This window comes from Aptenodytes forsteri, unplaced genomic scaffold (genome assembly GCF_000699145.1).
Source record: "Aptenodytes forsteri isolate BGI_AS27 unplaced genomic scaffold, ASM69914v1 Scaffold132, whole genome shotgun sequence".
Lineage (NCBI taxonomy): Eukaryota > Metazoa > Chordata > Aves > Sphenisciformes > Spheniscidae > Aptenodytes > Aptenodytes forsteri.
The window spans coordinates 4427164-4445085 of record NW_008795520.1 but is presented as its reverse complement, the minus strand read 5'-3'; the positions used below and the strand labels follow the sequence as shown (position 1 = coordinate 4445085).

Below are 17922 nucleotides of genomic sequence, written 5' to 3'. Positions count from 1 at the left end.
TTTTTGGGGGATTCCCCCCCCCCCCCCCCCCAAAAAAAAAGCGTTTCTTCAGAGTGCATTCCAGTATTTCAATTTAGGCTCTTCATGAGCTTCTTGGTGCTTTAATCCTTAGCAATTCAGAACAACTTTCTCTATAAAAACAGAGTTACTGTCAAAGAATTGTCATGTTATCAGAAGTATCATTTTGGAGCAGGGAAGAGAAGAAGCTTTGTCTTGTAAGAGCTGTCACACCTTCTGGAAAACCATTCTCATGGACAGGTCTAATTAATGTTGTCTAAAAAGGAATTTATAAAAACCCCACCTGTTCATTCTGAATCTCCCTGTCCTCTCCTAAATGCTTGCAATTTCTTAGAAGAAAATTACTTTGTAACTGAAGTTTACTCTTGCGCTTAGCCTAATGAAGGGAGGAGGAAAGGAAAATTTTGGGGCCATTTTTCTTGTTTTGTTTTATTTTTCCCCTTTTTGGGACCATTTTTCTTGTTTTATTCTCCTTTTTGGAGAAGTTCTAGATAGCTGTTTCATAGGTCTTAAATATGTCCCCCTCAAAAAAAAAAAAGTAAATGTTTTTCCACTCTAACTCAAATACGAACTTGAACTTCAACATGAGTGTAATCCTTATTAAAGAAGAGAATTAGTGATACGGCTACCTGTGGAAGAAATTTTGTTTAAGGTTCAATTTTTTTTTTTCTAAATTGGTAAGGATTGATTAAAAACACCAGGTTTGTACTCACTGAAGTAAGCCCAGGTGCATTTGTTCCAGTTGACAGGAGATTCATGTAAAGCATCTGGTGTTATATCTGTTTAAGCAAAGATCGGTGCTGTCTTCTGTTAACATAAACGGGTACTGGGCCAATTGTTGCCCATTCACCTGCCCTTAGAATCAGGGAATTGTAACTAGACTGAAGACAGCATTAACCTGAGCAGGTCTAGGATGCAGAAGAAGATCAGACCTGCTAAAATAGATATCACTGCAATGTTATTCTAATAAATCTAACACTTCTGAAAACTAGATTTTGAATATTTTGTCATCTTCTTCTTTTCAGATAATTTTCAAGCTCATAGATATGTCCACTACAAAGACTGGAGTCTTCAATGTAGTCCTTAGTCATTGTTGTCGATCTTGGGTATTTCCCACTGTTGATGAGAGAAGTGCCTTGACAAATGCTTTCTTAAATGCTGGAAATTATTGTGAACTTATCACTGAGGCTTGTGTCTTTGGAACTGTATTTAGGAGAGATCAAAGGTATAAAAAAAATCTTCGCGATTATATTTGTTATAATTTTATGCACTTCATTTTCTTTTAAACTTTGAGATAATTATTGAAATAATTTTTGTATGCTATTCTGCTAATTTTGTTGCTTTGTCTTCTTTCATCTGTGAAGACTTACTCAGGATGTGCATGCCTTCATAGAAAATCTTGGAGAAAAATGTGCAGCAAATGTTGTTACAGAAAGGTAATGATTTTGAGGATACATCTTACAATATTTGGTCTGAGTTGTGTCTTCATTACGATTGATGCTACAATAGGAAAGATGCTGTTTTTGAAGTCAGCTTCTTATAAGTATATTCATAACCTTCTTAAATATTGGTAAAAGGGGTATACATCACACTGCGTTCATAATTCAAATACAGAATTTAGAATAATGTTAAGTATTTTCAGGAAAACGTATCCCATTTGTTAACCTGAATGGAAGTGAAATAACTACTTCCTCATTGTTTCACCTCATGAAAGTAATACTTTTTAGGAGGCAGATATTTTACCGAGTGCTGATATGTACCTCGTCATTGTAGACAAGACAGTTAAGAAACTCAGGCTTTAATGCAGCCGGATTTGGAGCTTGGCTCTTTAACATTGGTTGTAGGCCTTTTTAGCTTGCATACTGGCAATAGGTTCTGCCTGCAGTTTTTGAAATGGGGACATTGGCTACTGGATTATTGAACTTTTTTTGTAGCTTCGCTCCCACCTTTACTCAGTGGAAGAAAGCCAGGGAAACAGTCTAACGTAGTGCTTTGGGAAATGTTAGTATTTGCTAAAACCTGAGTTTCTAAAAATCTACTACCACTTCTAGTTCAATACCCCTGTATTTTCTCCCAAGAGCTGCTTGGTTTCCAAATGTCTGGTTGTGACAGTCTGCAGCTGTGTGATGCTTTGTTACCTGTAATGTCATTAATTCTACTCTTGGCATTAATTATTTCAGATGTCCCTGAGTAACTAATAGGAATCAAGTGTTGTTTTGAACTAGAATATTTGACCAAAACTGTAAGCATAAATTAGTTGTTTTAAGATTACAGTTTACAAAAACTTTTTATGATACAGCTGTTTCTGTAGAAAATTTAAACACTTCAATGCTATTAAAGACCCGTAGGTAGAAACGGGGGCAGGTTGTCTGGAACTCACTAGTTTTCTTCATCAGCAAGGATGAACAGACCTTAAAATTTTGGTTCTCGGTATTTGCATGTTGTCTCACTGCAGACAACTTGTTCAAGATGATGTTTGGTGCTTTTTTATAATTTAGGAATTATCTTTATGTCTGACTTATTTTTTTAATTAATATTTTACAGTACAAATCGAGATGATCACTACGTTCGGGTTTGTGCTATTAAATTTCTGTGCTTGTTGGATGGATCAAATATCTTGCATAAGACGTTTATGGAAGACATTTTCATCAAACTGCTTGATAAAGTAAACTTCATTTCTCTTGGTATATAAATGTAATGTTAGTACAATTATTAAAACGCAAAGTATTTACAGTTGTTTGTGTAGCCCATCTAGATTTGCCTAGTCGTATACTTTTTTTTGTTATGAAACAGGAGTTAATTCAGCCAAACCAAAATAATAAAAATTGTCTTTTGGGTTTATTTCTCTTTTTAGTGGATTTTCTAACTTCACGGAACATTACCCAAATTGTAACCATTGTTCCATTAAGAATCTTCCTTTAGGCTGCATTTCGAAGCACCATATTTCACTTTAACAATTGCAGACTACCTCTTGAATTGAGAGCACTGTCGTCTCCTTGGAAGACCTTTATAAATAGGATTAATGGAGAAGGGTTGGGGTCTGATTTTCATTTATATCATAGCTGCTTATGCATTGGCAGTAGTGTAAAATCAGTGGTAAATTGCCACAGCTGCTATCAGAACATCACCCATACATTCTGGTACTATAGAATTCTGCTTTTGTCTGAAGAACAAGAAATGGGTGGTCTTTCATTCCTGTCAATTAACTACTGGAGAAAAATAGTTAATATTTGTGTTGCAAGATTGGTCAAGTGGGAGAAGTGAGCTTTAAAAGTTATTTCCTTACTTGCTTAAACATGAAGTGTAAACATGTAAAAATAAAGTGTACTTGCATTTTACTATTAATATAGGACTTGGATCACCAAATAATTTTCTTTTTAAAAAGTTAAGGAAACAGTTTTGTGTGTCACATATTTTGAAGGCCAAAAGAGAGCACCTAGGGAAAGAATCTAAGCTATATGAGAACGTGAATGTCAAATCTTTGTAAAGCACCATTTATCTCATCTATTTTCTTTCGCATAAAACATCTTATTGCAGAATATCAATTTCTGTCTCAAAACTAGAGCTGTAGTTACAAGCTGATGTAATTGATAGCATGACTAAACCCATTTTTTCAAATGTAGACACTAAAGTAGAAATGTTTTCATTTACATACTCGTCTCTTCACTTAGGATCTTTAGTTCTTATGTATCTAAATGACAGCTTGAGTCTTCGTGCTCCATTTTATGTAGTACTATTTTAATTGTTCGTATACAGTAGGTGCTGTATATTCTTCAATCTTCTGCTGTCTTAATAGCTAACATTTTTGTGCTCTTAAGTAAAATACTAAGTGGACTTGTATATTTTTTTCAATTTTCCAAACTTCTCATGGAAAAGCTTAAAAATTTAATTCTAAATAAATGAAATTAAAATACTTTTCCAAACTTTAATGCTGATACTAGCTGTGCAGTAGATGGTGCTTTCTCAGTACAGTGAAGTATATTTCCATGTATTCAATTTTAAAGGAAGAATAGGTAATAAACCTTTTAATTTGCTTTTAGGATGAACTGGTATCCAGATCTAGAACACGCTACTATGCAAACTCTTTACAGCATAGAATTAAAAACCGGGTATGGCAGACACTCTTAGTTCTTCTTCCAAAGCTTGACCAGGTATTGCTCTTCACTATGAATTCTTAAATTAATAAATAAATGAATACCTACTTTCAAGAATAATTTGGTGTCATGCAAACTGCATATGTTAAATTACAGCAGGGTATAAAAGGCATGCAATCTCTGCGGCTGATGTAGAAGTTTTGTGTAGTTTCATTCTTTCAGTCTAAAGTCACAGATTTATGATGTGTTTCTAGAGGTCACTGAAAACTGGTTCTTGGATTTGTGAATTATAGGAGACTAGATTGTTCCTCTTAAAGCTAGCTAAAACTCTGTACTGACTATCTGATTTAAAGCTTTTCATTCAGTAAAAATGTTGCTACTTTCTAATGCTGCTTCTTAATAAAATATTTGAAAAGTATAATACAGAAATTAGATGGTTCTAAAATGTTTTCATTTGAGTATTAAAAATATTTCTAATACTAAAATAAAGCTGAGACCATTCTTTTATTCAGAATTTTTTTCTTCGTGGAGATAACTCTTAACAATATACTAAATGATTATCTGATTTTGTTTTCTCAGAATTTTTTGTGTGGAACCCTTGACAAGGTTTTCCAGGCTGGATTTGGTAACAATCAGGCATCTGTGAAATACTTCATAGAATGGATTGTTATCTTTAGTCTACATAAATACCCCCAATTCCTTGATAAATTCTGGGATTGCTTTTGCTATGTAAGTAAGAACTTTGGCATTCACTTGAAGAGTAATTTGAACAACGAGGGTACAGTTTGTCTTCCTATAAGTAATTTTCTATGTATTCCAATTTTCCTTCAGAAGCAGTGGGTTGTTGAGCAGATAAAATTAACTCAGAAGTGAGTCTGGACTATAGTCTGAGACATTTAGAAATCTGTCATATAGAAGTGGCTGAAGACAAGTGAATTCTTCCAGTTGAGAGATTTCCTTTTACAATGTGCTACTCTGGTCAGAGTAGAGCTGGCATAGTGAGTCAGAGTCCTCTGTGCCGTCGCCAATGTAAGAGCCGTCAGGAACACATGGATGCCCTAGATTCTGAGTTTGGGAAGATGCTGCAGAGTCACTTGTGGTTTCCACACCCAGCTTTTGTCTTATGCATCTTGTTTGTCAGTGGGAACATGACTTGCATAAGGCATAATTCAATTTGCAGCTTTTAAGGTGGACTTCTCTCACAGTGGAGTTCTGTAATGTGGTTCCAAAACTGGAGACAGGGTTTGAATTATGGTACCCAAAAGTCGTGAAAGGGTTGACTGAGAAGAACTGACTTGCTAGCATTTCATTTTTATGTCTTGGGTTCTTCTTTAAGTGATTACCCGTAAGAGATGACCTGTATCAATTGTCTTTACTGATATCCTTGAATTTGTTAGCATTGTACATTTGGGCTGAGTAGAAAATGTATGTACTTGCATCTCCTCCGGTGTATAGGAAGACATGGCTTGCGGCGCTGCCTCTGCTGAAGCTCACTGCTCATAATAGTTAAATGTAGATGTCTTCTTGCTTATCAAACAGCCTAGTTGCTACTGTAGTTTTTTTAAAAGCCAAACAGTAGGACAAGAATTAAATAGAAAAATTGGAAAACTGTATATAGACCCTTTTTGCCCAGAACCAGGAAGGTTTTTAATACTGCTCTGAGACAACTTTGCTTGCTAGTGATGTGTGCTGTGGTTTGGGGGGGGGGCGCGTGTTGCCTTTTTCTGTGTAGGGGAAAAACATTTCTCTTTCAGTTTACAACTTACACTTTTTTTCAAGTGCATAAAGATGGCTTGCCATGTCTATCTGAACTGATGAAAAGTGCTGTAAGGGATGTAACCTTTTCCTATTTCAGGGTTCCTTCCAAGAGCTCAGGCAGTTGGAATTGCTGTCATCTTAGTAGATGATAATCTATTGGATCAAAGCGATCTCATGCTGATAACAAATGTACTGAATCACAGTGGGCCCGTTCAAACAAATGGAGCAAGCAGAAAACATGTAGATTTACGAAAAAGGAATACAGATTGTATTTTCAGAGGCTATCCCGGAAAACAGTGACTCTGAAAAGGATTGTCAGGATCATATTGAAGAATAAGCTGAACTTGCGCACACAGTGCAATGCTGTAGCAAAATGGATGAATAGGAACTATATCTATAAAGAGAAGTGGTGAACAGAAGTGTGGAAACTCATTTCTTCCAGTACAGAGTGTGGGTGAGGCGGCTGCTAGGATATTCGTTCTGCATCCGATACCCACATTTGTGATGACATGGAAAAGCACGAGCACTGAAAAGAATCCCCAAGGCTTTTGGATTTTTCAGGGTGGGAGAGAGGGTAATACAGTGAATTTGGGTTGGATTTTAGCTCATTTACACTGCTGTATACTTCGTTCTGTTTGATCTGTTAGTAAAAAGCAAATAATATGTTAGGAAAAATGAAATCTTAATAATATGAACTTCATATTTTAGTAAATTTTGCTGTGGAAACACGTAGACTTTTTTAATAGTGTTGATATTGCATCTGCAGAACATGCTGTGAAAACTTAGAGGGTATAAAAATGTTTTATATATGCCTGTTTCTTGTTACATTCTCCTTTGCTTTAGGATGAAGAAAAGCTTAAAACAAGCATCTGCACATTTTTATCGGTGTTATCACACTTGGACATCGTTCTTCAAAATACCTCAGAGAAGGTAAGTTTGACTAAAAGTGTTCATTCTTTATTCAGTTGCACTGTATATGGATTTCTGAAATAAAAACTATTTTTGCAGTCTATTTTCAAAACCTTTTTAATACCTACTTCCTACTAAGGTATCCTTTGAGATGGAAAACACTAACTCTTCCTGTCACCTCTGTAACATATTGGACTTATGTAAATTAGCTAAATGGCAGATGTTCTGGATACGTAGGGCCTTATTACCTGTGAGTTTTTCTAGAATAGCTACTCCAGTTTTAACTAAATACGTGGATGCACCTGGGTTTGTTTTTCTTGCGGCTCTTGTTTAATCTGCGTGAAATTGGGCAGAGATAACCTGGAAGAAGGTGATCTTTCTATAGAATAACAGCACTCAAATATGGAGTTCTTTGGCAATATCTAGTCCATATTACATTTAGAATTCTTTATTTGGAATTCTCAGTATTTTTATAGAACTTTAAAATAGAGGATGAAATACAGTCAGATGTTACATTAGGTCAACTACTTCACATCTGTAGCAATCCAGGCATTTCTGTTGTGGGTTTTTTTTTTTACTGTTTGCATACATTTGCAAAATCAGCTTTTTAAAGTGCTAGAAAATCAGAAGTTAATAGAGGTTTCCTTGTATGCAGAAATACAATTTTTAAAGCAAATTAATAATTTTCAAAATACAAGTGGGGCTGTAGGTCCGTGCCCTAGTGCGGAGGAAGAACGGAAATCAGGACCATGTTCTGAAGCCTGTATTTGCACATACGTGTACTGTTAAAGCTTTGGACTTTCTGAAAGGCTGGTTTTTGAGGAAGCCACTGTTTCTTGGGCTGCTCTTGCTTTTCTACTTCTAAATGGTATGTTAAGACTTAATGTAAATGAAAGAAAATTCTTTATCTTTGTTTTTTTTTAGAAGCCGGCTTTGAAGAAAGCCCTCGTAGTTGTTCTGCAGTGGTGTTTCAACCATAATTTCAGTGTTCGACTTTATGCGTTAGTTGCCCTTAAAAAAATCTGGGGTATGTGCAGAATGTTGCATGTGGAAGAATTTGAAGCTCTGACACCAGTTATTGAATCTAGCCTTCAACAAGTGGAAAACATGCATGGCACAGGGTTAGTAGCATTTTTTCGGACATACAGCTTAATATTGCTCTTCTGAGCCATTTGCAGCAAGTCTAATTTTCTAAAATAGCACTTGATAATTTCTCTGGGGTGTTTTTTTTTTTGGGGGGGGGGGAGGTGTTTAATTCTGTTTAAAAAGAAACCAAGACTTGGAAATTGAAATTTAATTATCAGCAAAGAAAATGAATTAATAATTCAGTGTGGCATTACAGTCTGAAAGCACAACAGGAAAAACTCAAGGCATGTTTGAACAGTGTTCATACTTTAGGGGTCGGTAAAAAAAGACAGGAGTGCTTAATTTTTCTTACATGATGGGTTTTGAAGCAATACAAATCATTCTTCCAAACTTCATGGTACCAGTTAATTCTCAAATACAAAATCTGAAATGTTTTCGGTGTTAATATTTGAAAAAACTTCTCTGGGAGAAAAATGGACAGGGAAATTAATTTTGGGTGATGATTAAATGAGTTTTACAGAAATGCTTTTCTGCTTACTGATTTGGAAATACAACAATTCAGTGAAATTTTGTACTATCTGTGTGTTTGTATGCTTTTTTTTAGCTCTGTTTTTAGGAGCTATTTAAAATTATTTAGAATTTCTGACAGTGTTGTCAGCCAACATAAACTTGGGACTGCTGCTGACAGGCTTTTTTTTTTTTTAAAACATTAGTATTCATTTTTTTGATCAGAGTCACTGTTAAATCACCCATGTCAATACATGGGATGGAAAAAAGCAGCAGAGAGCAGAGGAGGAGTCTGCTTCTTTTTTTTTGACAGCTAAAAGTTGTCACTGAACCATAGGCTAACACTCAGTTTCCTTCAGAGACCTAGATGGGATACCCTTTCTTGTGAAACTTCCTTCTTTCGATAATAGAATTCGGAGACATGTTATGGGCCTTTTTGAAACATAAATAAAACTTACTTCCTGAATGCTGGTTTTTTTGTGGGGGGTGGGTTTGTTGTTTCTTTTTTTTTAATGGGTCCTTACTTAATTGTTGAAGTATTTTCTTTCCCATACAGTATATAGTAAATCCAATCAGGTTGCCTTATTCCAATTTGACAATTTAAAAAAAAAAAAAAAATCCAGTACGTTGCCTTTTTTGTGTATCTTCCATTACTTTATGCAATTGCAGGAATGCTAGAAGGAACTGGCAGCGAATCCAAGATCATTTCTTCTTTGCAACATTTCATCCGCTGGAGGATTATAGTCTAGAGGCAAGTCCGAGACTATTGCTGATCATTGTATTTGCGTAGTTTTACAACTATATTTTTAACTTTCTCTGTATGTTCTAATGTAGGATGAATAATGATCAACTATTACTCATTTAAAACTCTGAAAACTTCCTTCACCTAAATTGTGATGGATTTTAGACTAAGACTGCAGCTTAATTCTCTAATTAATACTGTGTTAAAAACCTAGGTCATTCAAGAAGAGTTGTGTGATGAATGTGCCCATCTGTGTGGGAGTTAATCAGGTTTTGTATTTGTGGCTAGAAAAGTTACTTCTAATAACTGAAGAGCATCTACTTAATCACATGTAGTTTGTTAGGATTTTTGAGACCTCTCCTGTTCTTAGAAGTGACTTGAGGTTACTTAACTAAATTGTTGTTTAATGTGAACGGGATACAGATACATAACTCCTAGAGCATCTTTTTCAGCTATCCTTTTTGCCATAGCTTAAATAACTGAGAGCTGAATAAACGCCAAGGCAAGGCAGGCAAAAATAAGGGTGCAGATAAAAATAAGAGATAGAGGAACTAAGCTGAAAATAGAAGATAAACATGAATGTGAAAAGGGGTACATGTGTTCTGGCACAAACAGTGCCACCTTTCAGAGAAGGAATTTTTTTCTTTTTTTTTAACTGATGTTCCGTGAAATATTTTTATGAACACTTAAATATGCTAGATATGACTTAGAAAAATTGAGAAGTGAAAATCCTGAACAAGGAAGAAGGAAAAAAAAAAGCAAGGCTAATACTTGTTAAGTATTTAAATGTATTCGGGGTGTATCTTCACCTTCATCTTGAGGGTGCATTGGGATAAACAAAATGTCTGGGTTTTAAACTCTTCATCTTATTCAGCCTTTCCTTTAGGGTGTGTTCCTCTGATAGATTGTGGTTAGCTGTATTGGTAGCGCTGAGTTGGATTTACCACTACATTTTAATGCTTTTTGACTATATTTCTTTTGACATCAAATCAATCCGCATTCTTTACTAGAAGTTCATAAGGGCATCTGAAAACTCTTTAGTGTTACATGTAAAATATTTTCACAAGACCTCTGTGATGAAAAGCGTAGCAGTAATTCTTTGGTATTCTAGAATTTCAGAACAGTAATCAATGTGGATCCTTAAAAAAGGTCTAATCAGAGAGAGAAAGGGACTAGATTTGTGAAAGTTTGGGATATTGCTATATGTAAAGTGATGAATATTGAGAGATATATTAGTAAGTTATATCAAGTGCCAAGAAAAACAAGGATTAAAATCATAGAATACTAGATAAAAGACGTGTGCAATAAAATTACCAGAGGTTACTTTATTATCTGTTTTGCTTGCTTTAGTGGCTCTGCTAATAACACTGTGTTACATTGCAGACAATATTTTACGCTCTTCCCCGCCTGTCGGAACTTGCTGAAGATGAATGGATCTCACTCGATAAATTTGACAGATTCACTGACGTTCCTTTGCCACCAACATTTCAGTGGTATCATTCTCGAATGGAACTTCTTGATCTGAAACCAAGTGACTGGTCTCAGCAAGACATGGGTAAAATGTAGCTAATCTATATTAAATATCATTATTTGTATGTAGTAGCTGTATATGTCTGTATTCAATCTGATCTCTATGTTATCCTGCTGAAGTAGCTTTGTATCTATGTGAGCAGAGCATGTGCCATAAAATAATACTAGGTGACTAATGGTGTCTACAGTATTACCATTTAGATAATCTTCTTTACAGAAGCAGCAGTTTCACTACCGTGTGCGTAGCCGTATGACTAATACATGTTTTTATAGGTTCAAATTCAGTTGAAACGGATAGCCAGACCGAATGGGCTGATGTTCAGAAAAAGATTATACCCTGGAAGAACAGTACTCCTAGTTTAGACCTGGAAATGGTGTTTCAGGATCGTGCTGCTAAACTCGGAAAATCAAACAGCAGACTGATTGTGGTGGCTTCGCTTATTGATAAAGCTACCAATTTAGGAGGTAAGGTTGACTGCACATTTTTAAAGTTTTATTTTAGACCTTAGAGCCCACTTGGATAATAAGAATGAATTTCATCTTACGTTGATAATTAGAAATAAGTACTGCTCAGAGAAATAGATTATTATCCTGCAAAAAAATGGTAACCGAAAGAAATACTACCTGCTTCAGAAGAAGGGGTCTTCTATATTTATATTTTAAGGAGAAAAAAAAAAAAGTACTTACACATAGCATGCATTAATTAAATAAAACTTTGCGGTAAATCATGCTCAGTTTCTTTCTGTTTTTTAGATTCTTTGTTACAGTTGAGTTTTTCAGCTGTATGTGTATAAAGGAAACAAGTCGCTTTTACTTCTTTTTTTCCCTGTAACAATTAAACCAAATCTTGTAGAGCTACTAGTTTCTCATGACTGTTGGACAGGAAAGTGCCCGTTCCTGATTAAGTACTCCTTCACAATATTGTGCAAGCTGTGATATAATAAATCCTGCAGATATTTTATTGCATTGTGCTTGCTGTTGTCTGCGGTGAGACTGTTAATGAAAAACAACCCCACAAGCTGGTGCTGTTTGTATTGTAATGCTGTAATGTGTCATTTGCTCAAGCCTTTCATTTAACAGGTACTGGATTTAGAGCTTAAGCGTGTATGTGTCCATCCATCCCTGCCTAGGCTTTTACACTGGTCTGTTACTTTGTGTAATTAGTATTGTAGAAGCACGTTGTCAGACATAGTGCTTTTCTAATTTTTATCTTTCTGCTAAGTCACAAAACATTTTTTTTTTTATTCTGGTAAATTACATGGAACAGGGTGTGACTTGGAACAGACGTAAGAAGCACCTGAAACTGGTTACTTTAGTCCTCTATTTTTAATCATTTCTCTTTCGGATGCTTTGTCCTTTTTCACTTGCTAAAATATTCTGGCTTGGTGTTTTATTTTCTGCACAAAAATCACTTTAATTCTTCTGTTTGTAGGTTTATGTCGTACAAGTGAAATATTTGGGGCATCTGCACTAGTTGTCGGCAGCCTTCATTATATACAGGATAAGCAGTTTCAGCATCTTAGTGTTTCTGCAGAGCAGTGGCTCCCCCTTGTTGAGGTGAATGGAAACATTTTAATAGCTAAAAAGAGTACTGTACACTTGCAGTTCATCACATGCGTAGTTCAGAGTCTTACTTTTTTTCTCTTGCAAAATGAATTTTTTAACAAGCTCCTGCTGTTATCTCTGAGACTTAATGTTGAGTATTTTAGTTTCAGCATCTTAGTGTTTCTGCAGAGCAGTGGCTCCCCCTTGTTGAGGTGAATGGAAACATTTTAATAGCTAAAAAGAGTACTGTACACTTGCAGTTCATCACATGCGTAGTTCAGAGTCTTACTTTTTTTCTCTTGCAAAATGAATTTTTTAACAAGCTCCTGCTGTTATCTCTGAGACTTAATGTTGAGTATTTTGGAATAAACTTTGGGTCAACATCATAAAGAATTTTAAAAATACTTTTAATTTCTTATTGCTGTGATAAACTGATTATGTGAGCTGTCATTGTTACATCTTACTCTGTGTTTTATAGTGGTGTGTTGGAATTTAATGTTTATTTATGAAAGTTGAACACCATTTGTCTTGCTTGGTCCATTGCTTTTGGTAACTTCATGGGGATAATCTTTGAGGTTGCCTGAAGCTAACTTGTGCTGAGCATTTAGAACCTATTATCTAGCTTATAAAAATGAGGGTTTCAACCTATGTTTAGTATTTGGTAGAAAATGTTTGTGATATTTTATAATAATCTGTTTTTCAAGATCAGCTTTGTTTAAGTCATCTGAAAAATTCTGTGCAAATTTTTCTTCCCCCCCACCCCCCTCAGTGTTTATTTTCAGCCTATTAAGATTTTTCTTCAGAACAAGATAGCTGTAGTGTGTTTTGCCTAAAACAGAATGCTGATGGACACATGTTGTCATGCCTAATCTCTGTACAGAAGTGTACTGGTGACAGAGTTTCTGTTGCATGAAGAAATTGGCATTTAATACAAATAAGCAGTTTAGAGAGTAGGGTGAAGACAACCAAGAAATTCTTCACTGCAAGCTATCACAAGTTGTAACGCAGGCATGTAAGGCAACTCGGCTTCGATACTGGCTGTTGTATTGTTTTAGGAAGGGATTCCAGGTTAAATAACAACTATGCACCTTGTCCCTGTGCAAGAGTGATTCTCCTTACATTCACACGTAAGGTTTGTAGCTGTCAGAAGCATAGAAAAGCCTTTGTTCATTGTATTCGTGGAGTACATTTTTGTGGCATTATTTAACCTTTTGTGCTATTGCTGAAGAGCTTTTAAAATCATAAGCTATGTGTATGGACAGAGCCTTTGGGGATAAAAGTCATTAATCTTAAACTGTCCAAGTCAATTGATTTTTTCAGTAACTTCAGAAGTTTACAAATGGCAGTATTTATGTATTTCTATATTTCTCTCTACTTTTGATGGACAGGTGAAACCATCTCAGCTTGTTGATTATTTACAGCAGAAAAAAACGGAAGGCTACACTATTATTGGTGTGGAGCAGACAGCTAAAAGTTTTGATCTTACAGAATATTGCTTCCCAGAGAAGTCCCTGTTATTGCTGGGGTAAGAACACATGCTTTTTTGTAAATCTACCTCTTGCAGTCCATCCCTTCTACTAGTCAGAGTTTGGTCATATGAAAACCAAGTGACACTGGTAAAGGTGGCTTTAGAATGGGAAGTGGTTATGGAAACAGGAGAGCTTGGCTTTGTGTGCTAAGGAGTGGGAGGTATTGATACCTACCCCTGAACGATCCTTCTCCTCATACTTTATAACCTATCCATATACTACAAGTCCTTTTTTTTAATGGGTGGAGGTAGCAACAGCACGGACTATAGTTTTCCAGGTGTGATAGAGAGATCATCTGTTCACTTTAGTAATACGGGGCCCTGTGTGTGTAGGCTGCGGTGAGCTCAGCGAGAAGGAGTTGCCTGTTTGCCGTGCTTAACTTGGTGAAGAGGACCGGAGTGGAGTGGGAGCATGAATAGCTGGGAGATGTTTTAAAAATTAAGGATGAGACACAGGACGAAGTAGCAAGTTTTTGCAGGACAAGCAGAGGCTGGGACAACTTCAGAGAGAAGCAATAACCAGTTCCTATAATCAGGCAAGCCTCAGATGTGACAAAGGGGAGGCTACTTCAAGAAATCTAGAGGAAAGTGCCTACAAGTCAGAAACTACTGGAATTGCAGGGCCACTGAGCGAGACCAGGAGGAAGGGCCTGTCTGTCTATCCTTTTAGGACAAAGTGAGCGCACATACCTGTTTTTCAAACCTTTTTACATGTAGCTTGTCTTCAGAATGTAGGTCTCATAATCACTTTGTTCTCTTCTAATTAAAAGCATAGTTTTAATTACTGATAACCTTTGGTATCTTCTGGTGTGCTCATTCTGAAGAGGCGAAACATTTCCAGTTCAAGGCTTCCATCAGTCTTGACATGCCCTCATACCAAGACCTCATTGAATGTAAAGCGGGCAGTTGAGCTTCCCTGCTGTGCCAGCAGCTTCACGCCCTGGTCATTTCATCTATAGCTGTTTTATTTTGCTATATAAGGAGAGTTTCAAAATAAAGGCAGAGAGGGAGCCCTTACGTTGAGGGTTCAGCTATTGCTGGACCAGTGAATTAAAGATGAAGTGCTCTATCAGTTTTCCTACATCAAAGCTTAGTCAGGTCTCCCACGTTTTCTTTGTATCTATAATGTATTACTGCTTTTAAAAAAAAAAAAAAAAAAAAATCTTGTCCTCATCAGTTATATTGAGGGCAGAGGCACCATTTGTCAAATGGTGTTTTGATGCTGTTGTGACTTTTGCATCTTCTGCTTTCTGTAACACCTATCTTTTCCCAGATGTAAGTTACTGTTTCTTCTTTACTAGAAATGAACATGAAGGAATCCCAGCAAACCTGATTCACCACCTGGATGTCTGTGTGGAAATTCCTCAGCAGGGTATTATTCGATCACTCAATGTTCATGTAAGTGGAGCTCTGCTGATTTGGGAGTACACAAGGCAACAAGTGATCAAGCAAAAACAACAAAAATAACTGCCGAGAGTTTTGTGCCTTATAGTACAGCTGGGTGACTTACTATGGTGCTACAACATGAAATTCTGAAGAGATGAGATGCAAACTCAGGGTGAATGAGGATTCTTTAAGTTTTGCATGTTTTGTTCTCTGTAGTTCGGACTGATTTTTAAATGCCTTAATACTTTACCTCCTTAAATAAAACTGTTGCATTGGAAATAAATACTATTTATATTGCACGTGGTGTGTGTGATTTTCTACTGCTAGAACATCAGCATAGTACCATGAACAATCCCAAACTAAAACACAGGATTTTTACTGCAGTTACTTTGTGATGACCATGCTTGAATTTGAAGTGGTGCCTTCCTATAACCACAATCAAAACTTCCCGTAGCCAGAGTAAAGTATTTATTTAATGCCTCCGGCATCTAGATATACTAGATTATATAATTTTTGCAAGGTAAATTCACTTACATTTTTAAAAATTGCCTGTGCTGCCTCTTGTTTAAATGCCTTCCATGGTCAAGTTTACTAATCCTGCTGTAAACAGCCTGTATCTTTAATGGAGTTGCATCAGTAAGGTCATCACAAACACGAAATTACACAAAAGGCCATAATGTGAGAATCGTGATAAATAACTGCCATACTTCTAACAGAGATACTGATTGAAAACTGTTATCACTAATGTAAAAATTCCTACTGCTTATAAAAAAAGGAGTATACTGCAAACATGCAATTTACGTATCATATGCACAGGATGCATTAGGTCTTCTAATGCCTGGTTTTGTAAACTGATGTCTGACTTAAACTGTATTTTAAAATACTCAGAAATACTTGGTAAATGACAGATACAAATTACATTATATCACCACCTCCTTATGACAAGGAGGGGAAGCTGGAATGGCTTTTTTTCCTTTTTTTAAAGGAAAAACTGGTTCACTTATTGAAAAACAATTTTATTGTTTTCTTTAGAATAATATGTACATTACACTTAAATAATCATTTATTCCTGTAAAACAATTTGACTAATTACACATTCAAAACCTTAGATTTGTGAACAGCTCTGCGCCATATTTCTTTGACTTGCACTGATGAAAAAGCTGTCCATGACCATCTTTTTTTCAGCAGACACATGAGACCTTGCAACAAGAAAGGCAGCCTGCGTTTCAGGGAGACAAGTCAGGTTACCAGTTCTTGAGCTCAAGCAGCTCCCGTTGCTTTCTCGTGCTTCTTCCTTCCATAGTTACCCTCACTAGATTTATTTTGAAAGCAGAGTACCTAAGACTTTCCAGCAGCTTCTGGAGGATGATACCCTTCTGTTTCAAGCTTTCTTTTGTATTTTAAAAAGTCTCTTCTTTTATTGAAGTATTTAACCTGTTCAAAAAGAGAAAAGATGTTCATCAGAAGAAACCAGCAGAGGAAGGGGCTTTGTGCATCACAAGACCAAGGAATAAACAGTCTTTGATCACTGAACTTAAGGAGGATTTAAACTAAACACACTAGGTAGGAGTTTCTCACTCCGATGAAGTAGAAGACTATAGGTGGGCTGGGGTGTGTTTATCATTTTGAAAGTGAACTCCAGTTTCCTGTCATAACCGCTCCCATTACTTCCATGGACATCTAATAAAAGTAGTCTATCGCTTTGCTATTTTCACTGCTGTGAACAAAGATAATCCAGGGGCTTTTCTGTGGTGTCACAGATGTGACCTCTGAATTCATTGCCTAGAGCCACTGATGTGCACGGTGCAAAGCACTGGCAGATGAAACCACCCTCACTAGAGATGACATAGGGCAGAACTGCAGTGTTCAAAGCGTAAGTCAGTACAGCAACTGTGAAGGTACCTGTTCTTCTAACTGACTTCAGTCTACTAGCTCCAAGAGGAGCTGTTCAGCCCCTCAGACACGACTGTTACTAAAAGGCAACGCCTATTAAAACAGTTAAGAATTGAAGCTTAATCTTAGGAAACCAAAAAGCACAACATGAATGAGTTACATGTAAGCAGATGGTTTACTGTGAAATTATACCGCATGAGGAAGGGTATTTTTATGCACAAGAAGGTATCAGATGCCAGTCTTAAGATGCCATGCAACTGCAAGCCCTGTGTGTCACCTCCCTTCCTTATTAGCCTTTCTTCTTTAGTTGCAGTAATTTCTGTACACTTCTAAAAGCTTCCGAGTTATTTTGCAGAACTTTTTTTTTTTAATTAAACAACAAGCCTGTATAGTTGCGTATTTATCTGAAACTTTGAGCTCGTATTTTCCTTTCCCTTTATACTATATGCTACTTTCCATAGTTCCCGGGCCAGTCAGTGGCCCGCTCAGGAGTTTTAATCTCCCCTCAAGACCGAAAGTGTGCAAACCAAGTTGCATTTGACGAGGGCGCAGGGTTACCAACGAGAAAGCGTAAGACCGCACGCGTTCCGCAGTCCAAGAAGCGGGAGTTGCCATCGTTAACAAGGTGAACGTAATTACTTGTCGACGCTGTTACCAGCGTGCAGAGGAACGCTCTCTTCGTTTGTACAAGCTTTGTTCGGGAGGCCGAGGGCAGGGGGACGCGTGCGGAGCGGCGGCTGCTGGGGCCCAGCCGCAGCTTCTCGCACTCGGAGGCGTCGTCCCCGTGACTATCCAGGCACTGCCAGAACTCGTCCCGGGCCCCCCAGCACGCCTTCCTCTCCTCCATCGTTGGCGCCGACATCTTCGCTACCGACCTGAACGCAAACGGCGGCTGTCCAAGCGCGCCTCGCCCCCGGCGCTGCCCC

General features: G+C 36.9%; 2 protein-coding genes across 2 annotated transcripts in view; one reads left to right on the top strand and one right to left on the bottom strand.

Annotated features, from left to right (window-relative positions):
• TARBP1 (TAR (HIV-1) RNA binding protein 1) overlaps nucleotides 1-15379 on the top strand; it is a 40435-nt gene extending 25056 nt beyond the window's left edge. The window contains exons 17-29 of the mRNA XM_009281790.2: nucleotides 1044-1243; nucleotides 1383-1454; nucleotides 2563-2683; nucleotides 4059-4169; nucleotides 4692-4841; nucleotides 6714-6800; nucleotides 7704-7900; nucleotides 9042-9123; nucleotides 10498-10669; nucleotides 10918-11109; nucleotides 12077-12201; nucleotides 13578-13714; nucleotides 15019-15379. Coding sequence (XP_009280065.1) covers nucleotides 1044-1243; nucleotides 1383-1454; nucleotides 2563-2683; nucleotides 4059-4169; nucleotides 4692-4841; nucleotides 6714-6800; nucleotides 7704-7900; nucleotides 9042-9123; nucleotides 10498-10669; nucleotides 10918-11109; nucleotides 12077-12201; nucleotides 13578-13714; nucleotides 15019-15184 — 1812 coding nt within the window. The 3' untranslated portion in view covers nucleotides 15185-15379. The remainder of the gene's footprint in view (nucleotides 1-1043; nucleotides 1244-1382; nucleotides 1455-2562; nucleotides 2684-4058; nucleotides 4170-4691; nucleotides 4842-6713; nucleotides 6801-7703; nucleotides 7901-9041; nucleotides 9124-10497; nucleotides 10670-10917; nucleotides 11110-12076; nucleotides 12202-13577; nucleotides 13715-15018) is intronic.
• A 719-nt stretch (nucleotides 15380-16098) lies between these two features.
• On the bottom strand, nucleotides 16099-17913 carry LOC103900984. The gene is made up of 2 exons (XM_019472712.1): nucleotides 17636-17913; nucleotides 16099-16537 (listed from the first exon to the last, which is right to left on the bottom strand). The coding sequence occupies exons 1-2, from the start codon at nucleotides 17856-17858 to the stop codon at nucleotides 16533-16535; spliced, it is 228 nt and encodes a 75-aa protein (XP_019328257.1). The 5' UTR covers nucleotides 17859-17913; the 3' UTR covers nucleotides 16099-16532.
• Between the last annotated feature and the right edge of the window lie 9 nt (nucleotides 17914-17922).

Bases quoted from the DNA above. Each gene is read 5' to 3' on its own strand.
- LOC103900984 (XM_019472712.1), bottom strand. From the start codon at position 17,858: ATGTCGGCGCCAACGATGGAGGAGAGGAAGGCGTGCTGGGGGGCCCGG.